The 17,441-nt window shown below is 34.0% G+C and overlaps 1 protein-coding gene across 1 annotated transcript; it reads left to right on the plus strand.

The window, feature by feature from the left end:
• Positions 1-9,792: 9,792 nt before the first annotated feature.
• On the plus strand, positions 9,793-11,695 carry LOC128232844 (beta-1,3-galactosyltransferase 1-like). Its single transcript, XM_052946610.1, has one exon. The coding sequence runs from the start codon at positions 9,854-9,856 to the stop codon at positions 10,841-10,843; it is 990 nt and encodes a 329-aa protein (XP_052802570.1). The 5' UTR covers positions 9,793-9,853; the 3' UTR covers positions 10,844-11,695.
• Positions 11,696-17,441: the final 5,746 nt, after the last annotated feature.

Below are 17,441 nucleotides of genomic sequence, written 5' to 3' on the forward strand. Positions count from 1 at the left end.
AAGTAATAAATTAAATATGCACTGTGCTGCTTGTAGAGTTTTGTGCTGTTCTATGTTTCTTGTTTGTGAATTTGTGTTTTATGTCTTTGGCGTTTGACCATTGCCTCTAAACCGGGTTTATGTTTAAACGTTTTGCTACTGAGCATGTTTCTGTAGCTTTTTGCATATATATTTATTTCCAATCGAATGCATGCTTACCCTGACAAATTTCAAGTAAGCACAGTTGGCTCAAAGTATGTTAAAGAAATAAAACATTTCAATATACGCAATCACACCATTGTTTGTGAAGAGCAAGTGAATCTATAAGGCGTTTATGTAGTTTATTGTAAGTTGGTGCCCAGATCTCTAAAATGTGCAAAAAAGCATCTAAGCAATTGAATATCCTTCAGTATATAAGCACTATTTTAACGACCAATACTAAGCTTATTATATTTAAATATTTAATCAGATCCAATTTCAATTACGGTCCTGTCGTTTGACTTTTTTGTAGCAAGACCAAAAGAGAAAAATTGGAAAAGTTTCATTGCAGATTATAAACTCAATAAAACCGATCATCTTTGATGTAACCATCCTTTGTCAATTTCACTTACCCAACGGCCATGTTTATAAGAAGTTTGTCGTTAATACCATTGTTTGTAGCAAGAGTAGCACCACCTAATCTTAATGAGTGCAGGCAATATAAATATTTACATCTTTTACATGAGGCGTTAAAGCCCATAGAAAAAAATATTTGAGATTCGTTAAAGGCATTCTCGTTTTTGCGTTTCTTGTTTTGTTACCGCCTTTTGTTAGACATATGTTTCAAAACATATACGCCTTATCTACCAGTTTGCTCCAAATAATCAACTTCCTAACTTTTGTAACAGGACATAAAAAACTTTGTGTTTGTTACATAAACTTATGTTTGATAACTCGGAACTTCTCCAAAGGCCTGCAAAAGCTACCAAAATGCGCTTACTTTTAGTGTTTCCTGCTGTAAACAATGTCGCATGGGGTATCTAGAATATCTATATAATATATATTATATTGGCTTTTTTGATACTGGGCCTAAACAATATGCGTTTTGCGAACTCCAGATTATTCCATACTAATTTAGAATTTGTAGGTGATTCTTAACCAAACATTTCATAAAACCACTTTTTATATAGCATAAAAGGCAGCAGTTACAGGAATAAGTGTTTTAGCGATTTGAATTAAGATTCTTAATAAATAGCAACTACATGACTCTTAGTGGATAAAGCGTCCCTACTCCCTAACCCATTACACAACGCCCATTTATGAAAGCGCGTAGATGCACCATGCTATTTAGTGTCCGTGATGAGTGCGCGTGACTTGCGAAGCAGGTACATGAGCAGGAACACTCTCTGCGCCAACACGCGAGGCAGTCCGTTAATTTCTTGCTCGTGAACCTTAAGAAAGAAAATCTAGAATGTGTTTAAAAATATCACAATTTATTTCATGTATATCGGTGAAAGAATGAAAGTTGCTTCCTTTGACCTGAAAAAGAACATTATGTAAGAAGTAGTGTACATGTTTGTTTTCGTCTGAAGTGCAGTAATAGACACATTAACCGAATCGGAAAGAATTGTCAATAACGAATTATGCAATAGATTTAATAAAACAGACATTTTACAATTGATTATAACTATTAAAAAGAATGAACCTACAATTTTATGTATGAACTATTTTATGGAACATACTGTTACAACTAGCCCGCTTGGTAGGTATCGGTTCAATATTTACTTGGCCACATGTGCTAGTAATAGAGTTGATGGATAATTTCTACCTACAAACTCTAACCGCCCACATTTATGCAAAAGCATGATGGATTTGACTAATTTCCTTCAACTGTTTACCTTCATCAGTTCTACAATTCATTTGTCTTTTTAAAATTGATGCTCAGCAAAGGCTTGTCAAAAAGCTGAACGATTAAGGAGTCTCGCTTTATCAAATAGTTCAGATCAATGGCCATATAAAACTGAACAATTAAAGCAGATCGAAAACCAACCAGGCCATGGTGAAATCCGACATCTTGTCGAGAACACTTCCGAAGTCTGCGCTCCATCCTACTGACAAGCATCTTTGGGTACATCCTCGACATTTCCTCTGGGGTTTCGTAAACCCAAAATTTAACGGAAACGTGACATTCAACTTTAATAGATATGAAACTAATTCGCTGTCTCAAAAACAAAACCTCATTCGTCTGCATAGCATGAATTCACCCCGAAAATACCGTTAGATCCAGAATCTAAGAGAGACAGTGAATAGATTTACACTACGAAAAACACTGAACACAGAGTTCCGTAAATTTTAAGCATACACACTATGATAAGTCCATGTTTGTTAATTTAGATCTGTTGAAATTGTTGTTCAATGTACAGAAAATGTCACATGCTCCAGTTACATTCAATTGTATATCAACGCGTTATAATTTATGTTTTTAGTTCCAAAATGCTTTTGAATAAATACTTGTTTTGTGCCTCAATTAATGTTAAAAATGATTGGTTTCGCTGATTGTAGTAGGGTTTTATCTAAAAATATTTCCAATTGCAACATCCATTTCCATAAAGTGTGGATTTTTTTACTGGACGGACTACTCGCGCGAAATTGAGGTAACCTTGATTTAGCGGTTATGCCGCAGTTATCTTCGCAAAGCGGCCACAAAAAGGGACTGTCGTCAAACAAATTTACTCCAGTTGGGAAATATCTAGAAAACAACACGATAAATGCATGAAATAAAGAAAATTGATGAATTCAGTGTAATATCGTATTTTATTTCACTCGAGGTCCCTAAAAATGGCTACGCCACTCGTGAAAATAATTTTGCTGTGACCACGCGTGAAATGAAATACGAAATATCAAGAATGGCTCTAAAGGGAGATTATCCTCTGTGCAAGACGTATTTAAAATCTTTAAAAAAATATTATTTCGCTTTACAAAAATCAACTTGTAACACCAGCTTTCTAAATTTTAAATCAGAATTTCAAACATCCCTTTTCCATTTTTACATTTAAAATAGTACTGACTCTCGGTGGGTAAATCAAACCAATCGATAATTTCATAGATAAACACACCATTCTGACACAAAAATCCCCAAAACATGATGATTCCCAACACGGATACACTAAAATACCTCTTGCTTTTTCGTAAGCCATTTTCTTCGACACAAACTTCCCTAAATGACCACTCAAGTGTACCGCAAATGCATCTATACCTGAACAGTTCGGATATCAAAATCATGAGTAATATTTCGATATTTTTGTTTTATAAAGTTATGCAAATAAAACATCTTGTAATGGACCGTATCTCTCAACAATCATTTTTAAAATTCAACAGGATATTCTCAGGTCATCAAAATATGATAACCATGCCCAATAATTAGCCTTTTCATTTTCAGACAAGGGTATCCACTCCATTTCTAGTAAAATAGAGCTTGCCATGCAAACTTGAAAAATACTGAATGCAACATCCTGTAATTCCCTTTTCATGGTACCTTTAACAAGAATTGATTGGACACCTTGACTATCATTATACCATTTAACCTTTGGGTGCCTTGCAATATGTACCAACGACAACACCACTATGTACACTGCAAATAACTCTCGACATGTAGACGACTTTACACTTTCTAATTTGAAAAGACTCCTTGCGAAACTCCACTTACAGTACCGACCCCATACCCTGCGTAACCATTATCACTAGCATCTGAATAAACTACTTTTAAACATGTAATTGACTGCTCAAACCTTTTAGTATTCATTATGATAAATTATGTCTCCAAAACAAGAATATCGCTCAAACAAATGTACGAATCCCAAAAGCGTGCATTCAAAATATCTCAAGTATCTAGTCATAATTTGAAAAATATTCCCAAAAGTAAGTGCCATCGAAATCAACTGTCCGACTATACTAGCAACTTTTCTTACAGAAACACTTTTGTAACAGCTCAAACAATCAATTTTTTGATAGTTGAATATGCTTTACTCAATCTACAGACTGATATAGACATGGTACCTTACAAAGTATCAACAGGTGCCCATATATATTTTGTCGCATTTGGAAGGAAGCCGGATTTTAAATAAATGTAACGAAATGTGAGACTAAACCTAATCTCAGAACACTCTCATATGCACTCTATCAAGCAAGACCATCATCTATAAACATTGTAACCAGCAACCCTTCTCCACGCCATTCTTAATCAATCGTCGGCAAAACTTGCTAAATTAATAAAAAAAAAACGGAAAATAATCCGAATGGCAAAACCACAAATTAATAGAATACTAAATACCCACATTGTCATACCATGAACACCCTATATACCTCGTATGAGGCTCGTAAATCTGCACATAAGTATATGCACTTGTAAGTCGAATTTGTTCATGAAATATCCGTTCTGAATTAAAGCCAATGCAGTTTGGATGTGTTCAAATCAAACTAAATGCTTCCATAATTTTTTAATTAACCTCTGTTACATCAACTAAGAAGCGTTTTTACCAGAGGTCTGAACTAAACCAGTCAAAGGATTGACTTCATATGAAGGTTTACTACATTACTCTATTAAACATTTATCGGGTAAATCTGGTATTGCCTCAATAACAAACTGACGTTGAAATAGCTGACTTGTTGTTTTTACAAAAAGTAAAGTGGCTCCGAATATAAAGGAATTTTATAACCATGTTTTAAGTTCCAAAATAAATCAAAGGCGTCAATGTTTTGCCAAAAAGTTAATTAAGATTTCAGCCAACCCTTAACAATCATATGCTTCTGACCCTGTTCACATCGAAAAAATCGTCAGTAAAACGTTTATAATCATAATAACCTTAAAGAGTCATATCGTCAGAAATCTAGCTTTCTGGGACCGGTTGGCTGGTCGCACTGGGCACCTGTTCGAACCTGTAGACAGTTCCCACGAAAGTGGGGGGTCTCTCCGCACGCGAAGCACGGATCGGAAGCGGAGGGTATGCCAAAGTCTAGGCCAAAACCGGACGTGAAGCCTGGACCGTAACCGGAAGCGTTTGGACGAAATCGACCTCTTCCCCTCACAGAGGTAATGGCGGCTGCATAGGCAAGCGATTGCTAAAAACGTCATGGCCCTTGCCACTGGAAGAACGTTTCTTCTTGAGAACTTTGCTCTCAGCCCAGTGAATTTTAGTTTCTGCTTCACTGTTTTTAGTACCTACAAGTTCATTTTTGAATTGAAAATTCACTTAATTCTTCGAAACGCAACTGCATGTCCTGCTCTGATTTGAGCGGTTTAACTTCTAAAGATACCTTGTAACTATTAACATGAAATTCTTGCTTCAAGCTGCTAAATTCTGATAAAAAAAGTACTTAGCTGCAACCAAATGGGATTTCGGTTTTTAGTCTTTGCATTTGTTTCGTAGCCATAATCTAGCACGTGGTCGCGCACAATGAAATAAAATCGGCTTTTAAACATTAACAAATTAGCCAAATCTTGCAAGTCTGACTGCCCAATTACTACATTTCCTCGTGCTGACCTGAAGCGCCACCTAGCGTTCAATGCATGTAATATAGTATAATATGTGAATGTTTTTTATTAATATTCAATATTATTAAGTAAGGGTTACTTTTAGAGAAATTATGATATTTCATGACTTGATGAATAATCCTGCATGTGTTATCATTAGGGACTTTACGGTATTTGTGTGGCCATTGATAATTGTTTACTGTTAACTGTTATTTCATGATGTCGGTCACCTGACCAGTCATGTGATTAAGATAGAATTGTTGGTTCCCAAACTGGTTTTCATGTTTTTCTCATTAATATTCATTCCATTTTTAGCAACCAATGAGTATATGTTTTCCTGAGTTTATTAACCAATGAATGTCTTGTTTCAAGCTTTTGGTGAGCCTCGGCCAAATAATGTTTCCCAGGAACATTTCTGATTTTGGTTTCTGGCGTGATGGTTCTAATTATTTAATGAAATTTCATTGGAAGGGAAAACATCATATTAAAGGTATTTTCTTCTTTTATGTTTTTATTCTACTTGTATTGCAATTGAGATTCAAATAGTTATTTGAGATTTATTATTGCTGGAATTTAACATGGTGTTTTAACAAATAACTTAATATTTATTAACATGCATGTTTCAGTTTTACCATAAAACATGTAAGAGGATGAGCGTGAAATCTGTCTACCTCCATATCAGTAACTGAAGTATATACGGTTATAGTCTACTAGAGATTAAACTCAAGAATTGTAAAAAAACATTGTATTGTGTTTCATATAATTAATTATATTAACGGTATTAATAACCTACATGAATTAATGGAACTCGCTGTATTTGTGTATTTTGTCTTGTGTTCTATTGCTTGTATTTATGTACATTGTTTTATTCACAATTTATTAATAGTTATGTCCTATGTTTGTTTCAGGGCTTATTAAAAATAGCTCAGTTCAGTATTTGGAAACATATTTTAAAATAAACATATTGGAGACAACTGAAAATAAAGAACTCAAAATATTAATCACGCTTTGTCTTTTTGAATCTAAATATTTGCTTCAATATAAAGATACAACATGCATGTAACTATGGAAATAAATTTTCTTCTCATTCGTCAACTCAATTGCTCTTAGGTTTAATTTTATTTTGAACTCTATTTTTCGATTATTTCTTTGAATTGCATTTCGAATGGAAACGTGCTTTGTCGTAATTTTAATAAGTTCCTAAAATATTGTTATTACAGTTGTTATAAATTTATACAATTTTCCAAATAGCAGGTTTAATTTGAGTTTGATATGCTATGTCGCTTATAATGCTGTTTTTATTTAGTAGCCATGCCAACGTTTTTTATCAAGAGTGAGTACCATAGTAGAGCTGTCTGGTTTAAATATATGGCTTTATATGAATTTTAGGTAGTGAGTTCCGTGTTGAGAAAGTAGTCCGAACGGGAATGAACACTTGTTTTTTATTGGAATGCAATCTGATTTGGTTCAAATCTGATTTATTTTCGCCCAAAATATCAATCATTTTGAAATTCAACATAATTTTATTCAGTATAATTCGGCATTTTTAGTTTGTATCTGACCTACTATTTCGTTTGTCAATTGAAAGATTAAGCAAAGTGCTGAAGTCACCGACCATTATTATATAATATATTATATATATACAAAATTTACTACGGTGTTGAATGCATATGTATTGTTATCGTTGGTCCATAAACATTACCTAGAGTTATATCTTTGTTAAACATTTTTATTTCGAGTGTTATTAAGCGACCTACCATTGACCTATTAATTTGACTATTCAATGTTTGATTGTTGGTTTACAAGGAAAGCAACACATTTTTTATTTGATTTATGTCCACTAAAGAACGAATGATCTGTCAAGTCTCGTTTCCAGGACAAGAGTGTTGATATATCTCAGTAGGATTTCTGTAATAATATAATATCAGATTTGTATTTTAGATTTTTAAATACTTTTTAAAAATAGAAAGGAAAATGAGTCCTTGATTAATAACAAGTCGTAAGAATTTTCGATAAAGTGATACATATATATTGTGGTGACGACATACCTTTGTTTTACTGCTTTGAAGAGAAAACACATGTTACAAATATATTATCAGATTTGTGTCCATTGTTTTGTTTTTAAATATTAAGGTTGTTGCACATAATGATAATGCTTGGTAAAGTGCCCTGGGTATCAATCTGTGCAACTTGTTTAACAATTCAATTAACATTTATATCTTATCCTCTATTTAGCATTGTCATAATATGGACCCAAAACTAAATGATGAATTACTGGCACATATTGCAATTGGTTCGAGTTCTTGGATCAATTCAGTTATTGTTGCTAAAAGTACATGAAATGTATAAAGTCAATAAATCCAGTAAGAATGGACATGCCTACACTGCTATATGTAAAAAGCTCAGACACAAGTATGTGTACTATGACCCTTAACTGTCATATGTGACCTTGACAATTGAGGTATGGTCCCGGGTCAAGGTCACTGCAAATCGTCTTAATAAGGACAACATTGGTACCAAGTAATATTGTAATCCATCAATGCATAAGAAAATTATAGCGCAGACACGAGCATGTGTACTTTGATCTTTAAATGTCTCGTGTGACCTTGACCTCTGAGGTATGGTCCCGGGTGAAAGTCACTGCACATCGTCTCAATGACGACAACATTTGTACCAAGTTATATGGTAATCCATCAATGCATAAGTAAGTTATAGCGCGGACACGAGCATGTGTACTCAGATTTTAAATGAATCGTGTGACCTTGACCTTTGAGGTATGGACCCTGGCCAAGGTCACTGCACATCGTCTCGATGAGGACACGATTTGTACCAATTAATATGGTAATCCATCAATGCATAAGTAAGTTATAGCGCGGACACGAGCATGTGTACTCAGATCTTCAAATGTCTCGTGTGACCTTGACCATTGAGGTATGGACCCGGGTCAAGGTCACTGCAATCATCTCAATGAGGACGACATTTGTACAAAGTAATATGGTAATCCATCAATGCATAAGTAAGGTAAAGCAGAATATAGAAAAGAAGTTCGTTTACGCGGTCTCTTGACCTCCTGACTGTAGATAGACATCACTTGGTCTATTATCCTAATAAACTAAAATTTACACGGCACCTTGTTATTGGATCGATATGTGTGCAGTTGACAGGATAAAAGAGGTTTTGTTTTTTCACCTAGAATCTATTACATCCCTGCCATAATGGGATAAAAATGATATTAAAAAGGCCGCCGTCAGTAACATTCCACTCACATCAACTTCCCTGTCTATTTTATCATGGCGGTATTTTTTAAATTGCGGAACATTACTAAACGATGGAAATTCGAGAAACCTTTTTTTAGATTAAATGACAACGTTATGTTTCTTGGTCTAAGCCAATACTTGTGTACTGTTAAAAAGAACATATAAAATTACCAATGGTGGGGATCGAACCGGCAACGTCTATAGTGAGAGTTGTATTCCTATTCAACTTGATCAATCTTATTTCAATTCCATTAGACGTTGCTTAAAGAACTTGGAGTAAATATGTCGACCGAATTGAAACTATAAAGTATAACATGCTCATGTACTGAAAAACGCGTCATTTACGTCAACATTAAAACATCAAATGCAGCATACACTTTAATCTAACAAAATCAGCATCATTTAATTATTATAAAGCTAACATCAACAGCAGGATTATCATCAAAACTAGCCCAAGTGACGCTTAAGTGGTAAGGGCTGTTAGCCGCTGTTTACCAGGTTGCAATACATCATTTAGAAATATTGCTTTATAAGATAATGAATATATTGATAATCTTGGTGTTCAGGATAGCGTTTGTGATTTGCCGAAGTGAATCGAAAACGTTTGATTTGAGGTAATTTCATTTTGTTATATTAACAAGTATGCGCCTTATCATCTTTACCTTATCAAAATGCAAGGATGCGTTGGGGATGAAAATTGTCATGAATACAAAAACATTCCGTTTTATGTAAATGCTCGACATATACTTTTGAATATTCAGAAGGTTGGTTACACGTTACCCATTTACCAATAAATAATCTCATATGCGACAGTCATCAACAAAGATATCACTTACTACAACCAGGTAAGAAAAAAAAATTGTTAAAAGTTGCCTATCAATACATAGTAGGTTTTCCGCCATGAAGTGGTAATAATAAAGCACGCCAATGAAAGAGCAAACTGAAGGGTACATAAAGTACACGATTAGTAAAATCTGATATATTTCCAACCTAATACTATCATTCAATGGAGATAGTGTCAAATATCAACGGCGGGATATGGTTCCTTATTTATGTTTACACTTATATCTGAACTAAATGCGAGCATATCTTGCTATTTTAATATGATATGTTTTCGAAACGCCAAATAATGTTAATTCTTGGAATAACCAGCACGGCATTGTTATTTGGATTTTACTATGAATTTCTTGAATTAAGTTATAATCCAGTGGGAACTAAAAATATTGAATACTATTCTCAAGCTTCAGTTGGTTATAATGATGAGTATAAACCCTCGTATAACATACAACTTTTCAGAAACTCATCTTTTGTTAGATTTCCTAGCGATATCTGTAATGACAATGTCACTCTTCTTGTGTTTATTGTCTCTGCCTCACAAAACGTCTTAGCTCGCGAAGCAATAAGAAGTACATGGGGCACAGCATGCTCAAATTCGCACAGAGATGCCAAATGTGTCTTTGTCGTTGGCAGAAGTCGAAACGAATCACTTAATCGCTACATTTGGAAAGAATCTGATGTCTATAGAGATATTCTGATTGTGTCATCTTATGATGCGTATTCGAATTTAACCTACAAAACAATGCTTGCCTTACAATGGAGTACAATGAACTGTAATGGAAAAATAAAGTTTGTGATGAAAACGGACGATGACATGTTTGTAAGTGTAACTAGCCTGACTGCGTACTTGAACAATGCTCCAAAACAGAGTATCTTTATAGGGAAGTGTTGGGGCCCAGCTATGCCAAATCGAAATAAGAATTCTAAATGGTACGTTTCTTTGAAACAGTACAATCACACACACTATCCAGTATTTTGCAGCGGAACTGGATATGTTTTGTCTTACGACGTGGCAGTATCTGTCGTTCAGATATCAAGCACAGTTCCATTTTTGTATTTAGAAGACGTTTATGTTGCCATTTGCGCTCATAGGCAAGGAATAATTCCAAAAAATGTTGCAGGATTTTATAACACAAAAAAAGTTCTTAATTCATGCAAAGATGTCCATACGGTATTCACGTCCCATGGAATATCAGCATCCGAAATGTGGGATGTATGGAAGAAACTTGGAAATTGTAATTCTACAGATATAGTTGAATGAACATCATAAACGTGATATTAAGAATCTGTCTAGCGTGTATAATATCCGGATTAATTTGATTGATGAAACCAAAAAATAGTTGTAGTAAGTCTTTTATTTTGGAAAAAGCATATAAAGTGAACACGCATCTTGTTTAACAAAATAAAAGGCGAGAAAAGCAATAAGACAAAACATACAGTGCCATAACCATGATGTTCCGGGAGATATCGGTAAAATACCGAGTATCACCGGTTTGGCTGAACCAATCATCAATCTGTTTGACCGAGTAGGAGAAGTTTTGCTGATAACAATGCTATTCCGAGTTCCAAGTCTTCATTTTTTTTTGAGAGAAAAAAGTGTCCGGCGTTCAAAATGGCAGCAAGAATTTGTAATATGATAAAAATTTATATCACATAACCCTATGATGGTCTTGATGATTGGGTTTGGTTAAAGCCAAAAACCGGTTAAATGACCTCTGGATTGGCTTTCATAGAGCGCGTTTAGATTTGCTTGATAATGAATGGTTGACTGTAACCACAGAAGAGATCTTTGAGCTCTTGACGAACTCCTCTGTATTAAGAAATGTACCATGTGTGCTGTATCACAGTAAATTAGAGTGCAGTTTAAAACATTTTGTGTCAAGTGGATTTTTGCGCTTCGATATGCACAAATTTGAAAGCCATAATTGGGTTAGGGCATTAGTTGACTTCTATATATATATAAACACGTTATGGCTTGTATGTATTTGACCTAGGACGAACTTTAGGGTTGCTTGAAACTAGAATATCAACACGTTAGGTTGGTAAAACACTGGATTAACTTTGACTTATTAAACAAAATTTTACTTAAACATAAATAAATGAAATAATAACAAAGTCGGTATAGAAGATATTAAATGTTAAAAATATGTTGTGTAATTATGGTTTTCATGACGTCTGGATTCCCCAAGGGGTAGGCAACACAAAAACAGTTATCAGTATTTTTCAGCGTCGGGTGTAGGTATCTTTATCCAAAACTGGCACAGTAGATTGGAAAACTCAATTAGAGCGTCATTCTATAAAGTGTTTGCAAATTTTAAGTGTAAGTCATATTTGAAGAATGTAAACATTAATAAATATAATATAGCATTAACTCAATTACGACTATCATCACACCGGCTTCGGTTGAGACTGGAAGATGGACAAATATTTCTAGAAATGATCGCTTATGTAGAGCATGCAATAAGTTAGAAGATGAGTACCACCTGTTATTTGAATGTATTTTGTTCAAAAACATACGATGTAAATACACTAAGATATACTATAGAGACAGACCAAGCATGTCTAAGTCAGTTTCTATGGTAAAGTATGAAAATGTAAACATCTTAAAATCGTCCTTTCATCCGTATAAGATGCTCTTTATAATTGCAGTCATTCATTTTATTTGGTAAACAGAATAATTCTAACATCGCAATAGCTTTACCCTGTAAATCCTTCAAATACTTGGGAATGGGAAACATTCATAGGGTTAGGGCTGTGGTTAAACCCTACTTGGGCTTTTCGAGAGGTCGGTCAACGTCAACGCTGAAATCTATCTCAGCTGACCCTCTTTTATCAGCAGCCTTATAAAGCATAGCAGCCACAGTCACCCCTCGTCAGCAGCGACTGCCACTTTACAGTTGGCAGCCACTTAACAGTTGGCAGCCAGTTTATATTCAGCATAAATCCATATGAAGCTTGGCACCCCCGTCCACAGTCATTTTAAGTATGGCTTCCACTTTAAAGTTGGCTGCCACTTTACAGTTGTGTGCCACTAACAGTTCCACTTTAAAGTGGAAGCCACTTTATATTCACCAAAAGCATACATATAAAGCTAAGCTCCCCCGCTTAGCTTACCCTTACCCTAAACGTTACCCTAGAAAACAAACACACCTAACCTTAATTTCAGCGTTAAAAAATAAAATTTACATAGTTACTTAGATTCATGTTACAAAAGAGTCACCGGTGAAACATATTTAATAGGTCGTTATTAAGAGTACTTTGCAAGATCTCTTTCTCTGTTATTGAATGGAACTTATATAGTTTTATGTAACAAAGGGTTCACCGATGAAAATATTAAATTGCTCGTTATCAAGAGTACTTTACAAGACAAATTTCTTTCCCCCACCTGAGCGCCATATTGTTAGGATCATTTGGACAATCGAATGAAATATGCAGGGACTGAAAAGCCGATTTGGCATTGATATCAGATGCTTTTGGGGTAGTTATAAGATTATGACCAATAAAAGTGTGAGGAGAGTAGGTACAATATTTTAATAATGATCATATAATGACTGATATTTGCAGATAAAACTGTATTCTCTCAGCAGCAAGATATAAGTAAATGTGACGAAATTTAAATCCATAGGAGTCATGAACTGTTCACCCAAAACCTAAATGTCAAGTTTTGAGGGCCATGGGTGCAGTCATTGTCATGTTATCACACATACAGGCTTTTTGCGTTTAATGTCACTGTGACCTTGACCATTGGCCCGAAAACCCTTAAAATCAAAAGGGGTCATCTACAGGTCAGGCCTAATCCCTAAGACAATTTTGAGGGCAACGGATGCAGGCATTGTCGAGTTATCACTCGAACAACATTTTATCATTAAAGGTCACTGTGACCTTGACATTTAATCCGATGACCCTTAAAATCAATAGGGGTCATCTACTGTTCAGGCCGAAGTTAAGTTTGAGGGCCATGGGTGCATGCATTGTTGAGTTATCACTCGGACATCCTTTTATCATTTAAGGTCCCTTTGACCATGACATTTTACCCGATGACCACTAATATCAAGAGGATGCATCTTCTGGTCAGGCTCATCCTCCTTGTCGAGTTTGATGACCAATGGTCTACGCATTGTTGAGTTTCAAAATCATTATACCATTAAAGGTCACTGCGACCTTGACCTTTGACCCGATGACCCCTTTAATCAACAGGGGTCATATACTGGTCAGGCCAAACCATCAAGTCAAGTGTGATGACCGTACGTTCAGTAATAATTGAGTCATCACTCGGACAAGCTTTGGTCTACCGATGGACCGACAGACCGACCGACCTATAGACCGACCGACCGACATGTGCAAAGCAATATACCCCTTTTTTCGAGTACTATGTTTACATATTTATTCTGTTGGTGTTTCTTTTAACCTTTTTATTGCTCCAATAAAGGCCAATGTTGTTCTGACACCGTTTTTGGTTCAAATTATGATATTTATTTTTATTTGAGATTTGTGATTTGACTGACATTCCTAACACGTTCCAAATAACAATTCGATAGTTACGTCACATAGAGCTGCAAATTATACATTTCTTTTAGGATATGTATTTTTCAGATATTGTTTACTATAATGTATTCCAGTGATGTTAAGATATCAACCTGGAGCAGACTTAAAGGTATTGGCATTAATCCTATACGAAAAAAGGTTAGCAATGATACAGTTCCAAACAAACCTGGCATTTAAAAAAAAATATTAAAAAATAACTAAAAACTAATTCAACACATTTAACGGGTGACCAAAAGCAATCTTTGATAACACAAATCCAATAGCTCGTAGATTTAACTTGGCCGGACACTTTCCATTTACGTTTACGGGCACCAAAATGAAAAACATATACAATATTAAGTTAAGGTATGGTACACAATGCAACTATTGATCAATATATATGCAAAAAGCTACTTATCTAGTACTTCAAGATCCTTTCATAATTCCAAATACTTGTACATAAAGACTAAATGCCTTCTAGTTTTTTTAAATCGATGATTGCTAATAGTATTGTTATCCCGATTTCTACGGTGATGTTTTAAACAGAATTTGTAAAATAAAGAAGTTTCCAGCAGTTAGTTGAGCAGATAGACTCAACAAATTGCTTGTTGCTTTTTATTAACTGAAGACAGTACAAAAATACTTGCCTTTTAGTTTTTAAAGATGCATTCCTTAAACATAATATAATGTTGAATATACCGTCCTTACCTAATTAAACGTTCAGTCCATTGAATTATGAAAAAAAATGCAGATTTAGTTATCTTTTTGTATTTGGCGCACTTTGAATGTTCCGGCATGTGACGTCTCTTTCTTCAAATATTTTACATAGGTAATTATTTGGTAGAAAAGGTTAGCTAATACATGTTGTTGTTTTTTTAATAACGATTTTTTTATTAGTTCCCAGATTTAGTATAATGATGCTTTTGATCATGAAACTCTATAATCACACAGTCTTAAACCGTTTATTTTCTATGGCAGACTGTATGTGATGCTCATAGTTTCAAACAATAACTGAATCGTATCTTGAAAAGGTTTTGCATTAGGTTCCTCAAGTTAATATATACTCTGATAAGATCGAACTTTTACGTTTTTACTTCAGGTATGTTGGGATAACACTGAGGTTTATGCACGTAAACTGGTTTAAATCCCCAGTAAGTATACATATTACTGCCTGTTCCAAGGTTGTACCTAACAATCCTTAATAAACATACTTAGTTTTTTATATAGTATATATGCACTGTGTTGGTGTTTTGTGCTGTTGTTCCATGTTCTTGTTTGTGCTTTTGTTTTTTTGTGTTCTATTTCTTTGTCGATTACCCTGTGCCATTAAAAGGGGTTTGCGTTTAAACTTGTGGCTACTGAATTTCTTTCTGTTGTTTTTGATATAAATATAGGGGTAAAAACAACTTCAAGAAACGGAAATAGGAATTTAACAACATATATATATATAAACATTAATAAACGAAAACAATTCCAATCTACATGTCCCCATACTGTAAAGTGTTTTTGATAAATATAAAGAGAGTTTTTTATATTAAAAACACCAACAAAATATTGCATACATACTTATATGAAAATGTCAAATTATGATACATATCTCATTAGGAAATTTCGTCACATATTGTTCAGGTATTTAAAGTCGATATGGAAATAGCCATGCATAAAACATATGTATGAATAGTTTGGGACAAAGTAGATTTAATACAGATATTGTTTTCTTATGATGGTCCAATATTCCAAAAAAGAGATATAGGTGCATTTGAAGAACATACATAACTCGTTAAACGTATTAGTCCGTTGTAGCGTTATTATATTGAATAGTTTAGATTTATTATTATTATGAGATATTAAAACGGTATTAGCGATTAAACAATCTAGGTATTTGCTTAATGAATCGCTACTTAATCGTGTATAGATATGTATATAAAAGAATAGGTAAAACAAGACTTCAATTTAAACTGGTTCCTACAATTACAAAGCAATGTATTAAATTTTGCAAATAAATGTTACATGTTAATATTATAGAATAATAACGTTTAACATCTCTATTTCGTTTTAAGAATGGCCATAGTTAAAATATTTTAGTTGAATTTAAATCTTCATTTTCAAAATACTCATTTCTGTGACTGCATATATAGGGGTATGTGAATATTTGAATAGTTATTGATGCAGAACGGCAGTCCAAAGAGGGATTGGTTCATCAAAACTGAATACCTGGGATATGCTACTTTTGTTAAACAATTTGGCTGTCTTAATATTCTAAATATTTATTTTTTGTGCCTGTGCATTGTAGAAAATGGAAAAAAGATCTCGCAAATGCACATGAATACCGTAAATAACGATCTCTGAGATAGCGAGACAAAAATCCTGTTATTTTTAGTTAAATATGTGAAGTTATATCAAAGTTCCCGCGGCGCGATATTAACCTTCTGTTTTATAACGATCACTGTTATAAAAGGAGATGGGTACAGGTTGGTTCTTTTCAGACTCGTTGACAATAACAAAAATGGCATTTCCTCCAAATAGAACAACTTACAACGTATGATTACAATACCTTACTTTGTGACCGCTTTATTTGGCCAATCTTAACTTATTTATCGTGCACTCATAAAGTAATTAGCTAAACTAAATACCAGGTCGATGTTGTGTTTAATTCGTTACAACATATGATAATTGAAACGCACTCTATTGAATAAAATATGCTTAAATCAAGATGAATAAAGTGGGGGTTTTTAAACAATTTTTTCAACAAATTAACTTGACTTGTTTGACAATTCATACATACATGGTATGTTCAGGGAGTTTAATGGAAATACTTATTACACTTAAAGGAAAGTTAAAATAAGAGTTGCAAAATAAAGCGCGCATATTATGAAAAATATCTCTATTTTCACATCATCATTAAAGATGATAAAAGGCAAACAATATTAAATTGTATATCGCATCGTTATAATTTCAACCGTTTGCAATTAAAACGTCAAATACTCTCATTAAATAAGTTTATATTGGAATATTTATCTCAAACCTTTATCCAACAACACGAAACATTTTATGGGAACGATTCCCATAAATATATGAAATAAATATATGTTTCCTTTTGAATCAGAGTCAAAAATAATACTTGTAGTACTTTTTTCCATAAATATGGGTTAATTAAACCATTCACGTACATATGTTTATTAATTTTTGTTCAAGTAGACGTGAAGTTATTTCTTTGTTGCAACCCTGAAAGCAAATCTTTATTTTGATATCCGGTTTCGGCTATTCCCAAATATTGTAATCAATGGACATTATAAATGAGCACCTGCGACACCCCGTACTGTAATTGCTTTAGA

The sequence above is a fragment of the Mya arenaria genome, chromosome 4, assembly GCF_026914265.1.
Source record: "Mya arenaria isolate MELC-2E11 chromosome 4, ASM2691426v1".
Lineage (NCBI taxonomy): Eukaryota > Metazoa > Mollusca > Bivalvia > Myida > Myidae > Mya > Mya arenaria.

What these genes read in the sequence shown, in the direction of transcription:
- LOC128232844 (XM_052946610.1), top strand. Translation starts at nt 9,854, where the DNA reads ATGTTTTCGAAACGCCAAATAATGTTAATTCTTGGAATAACCAGCACG.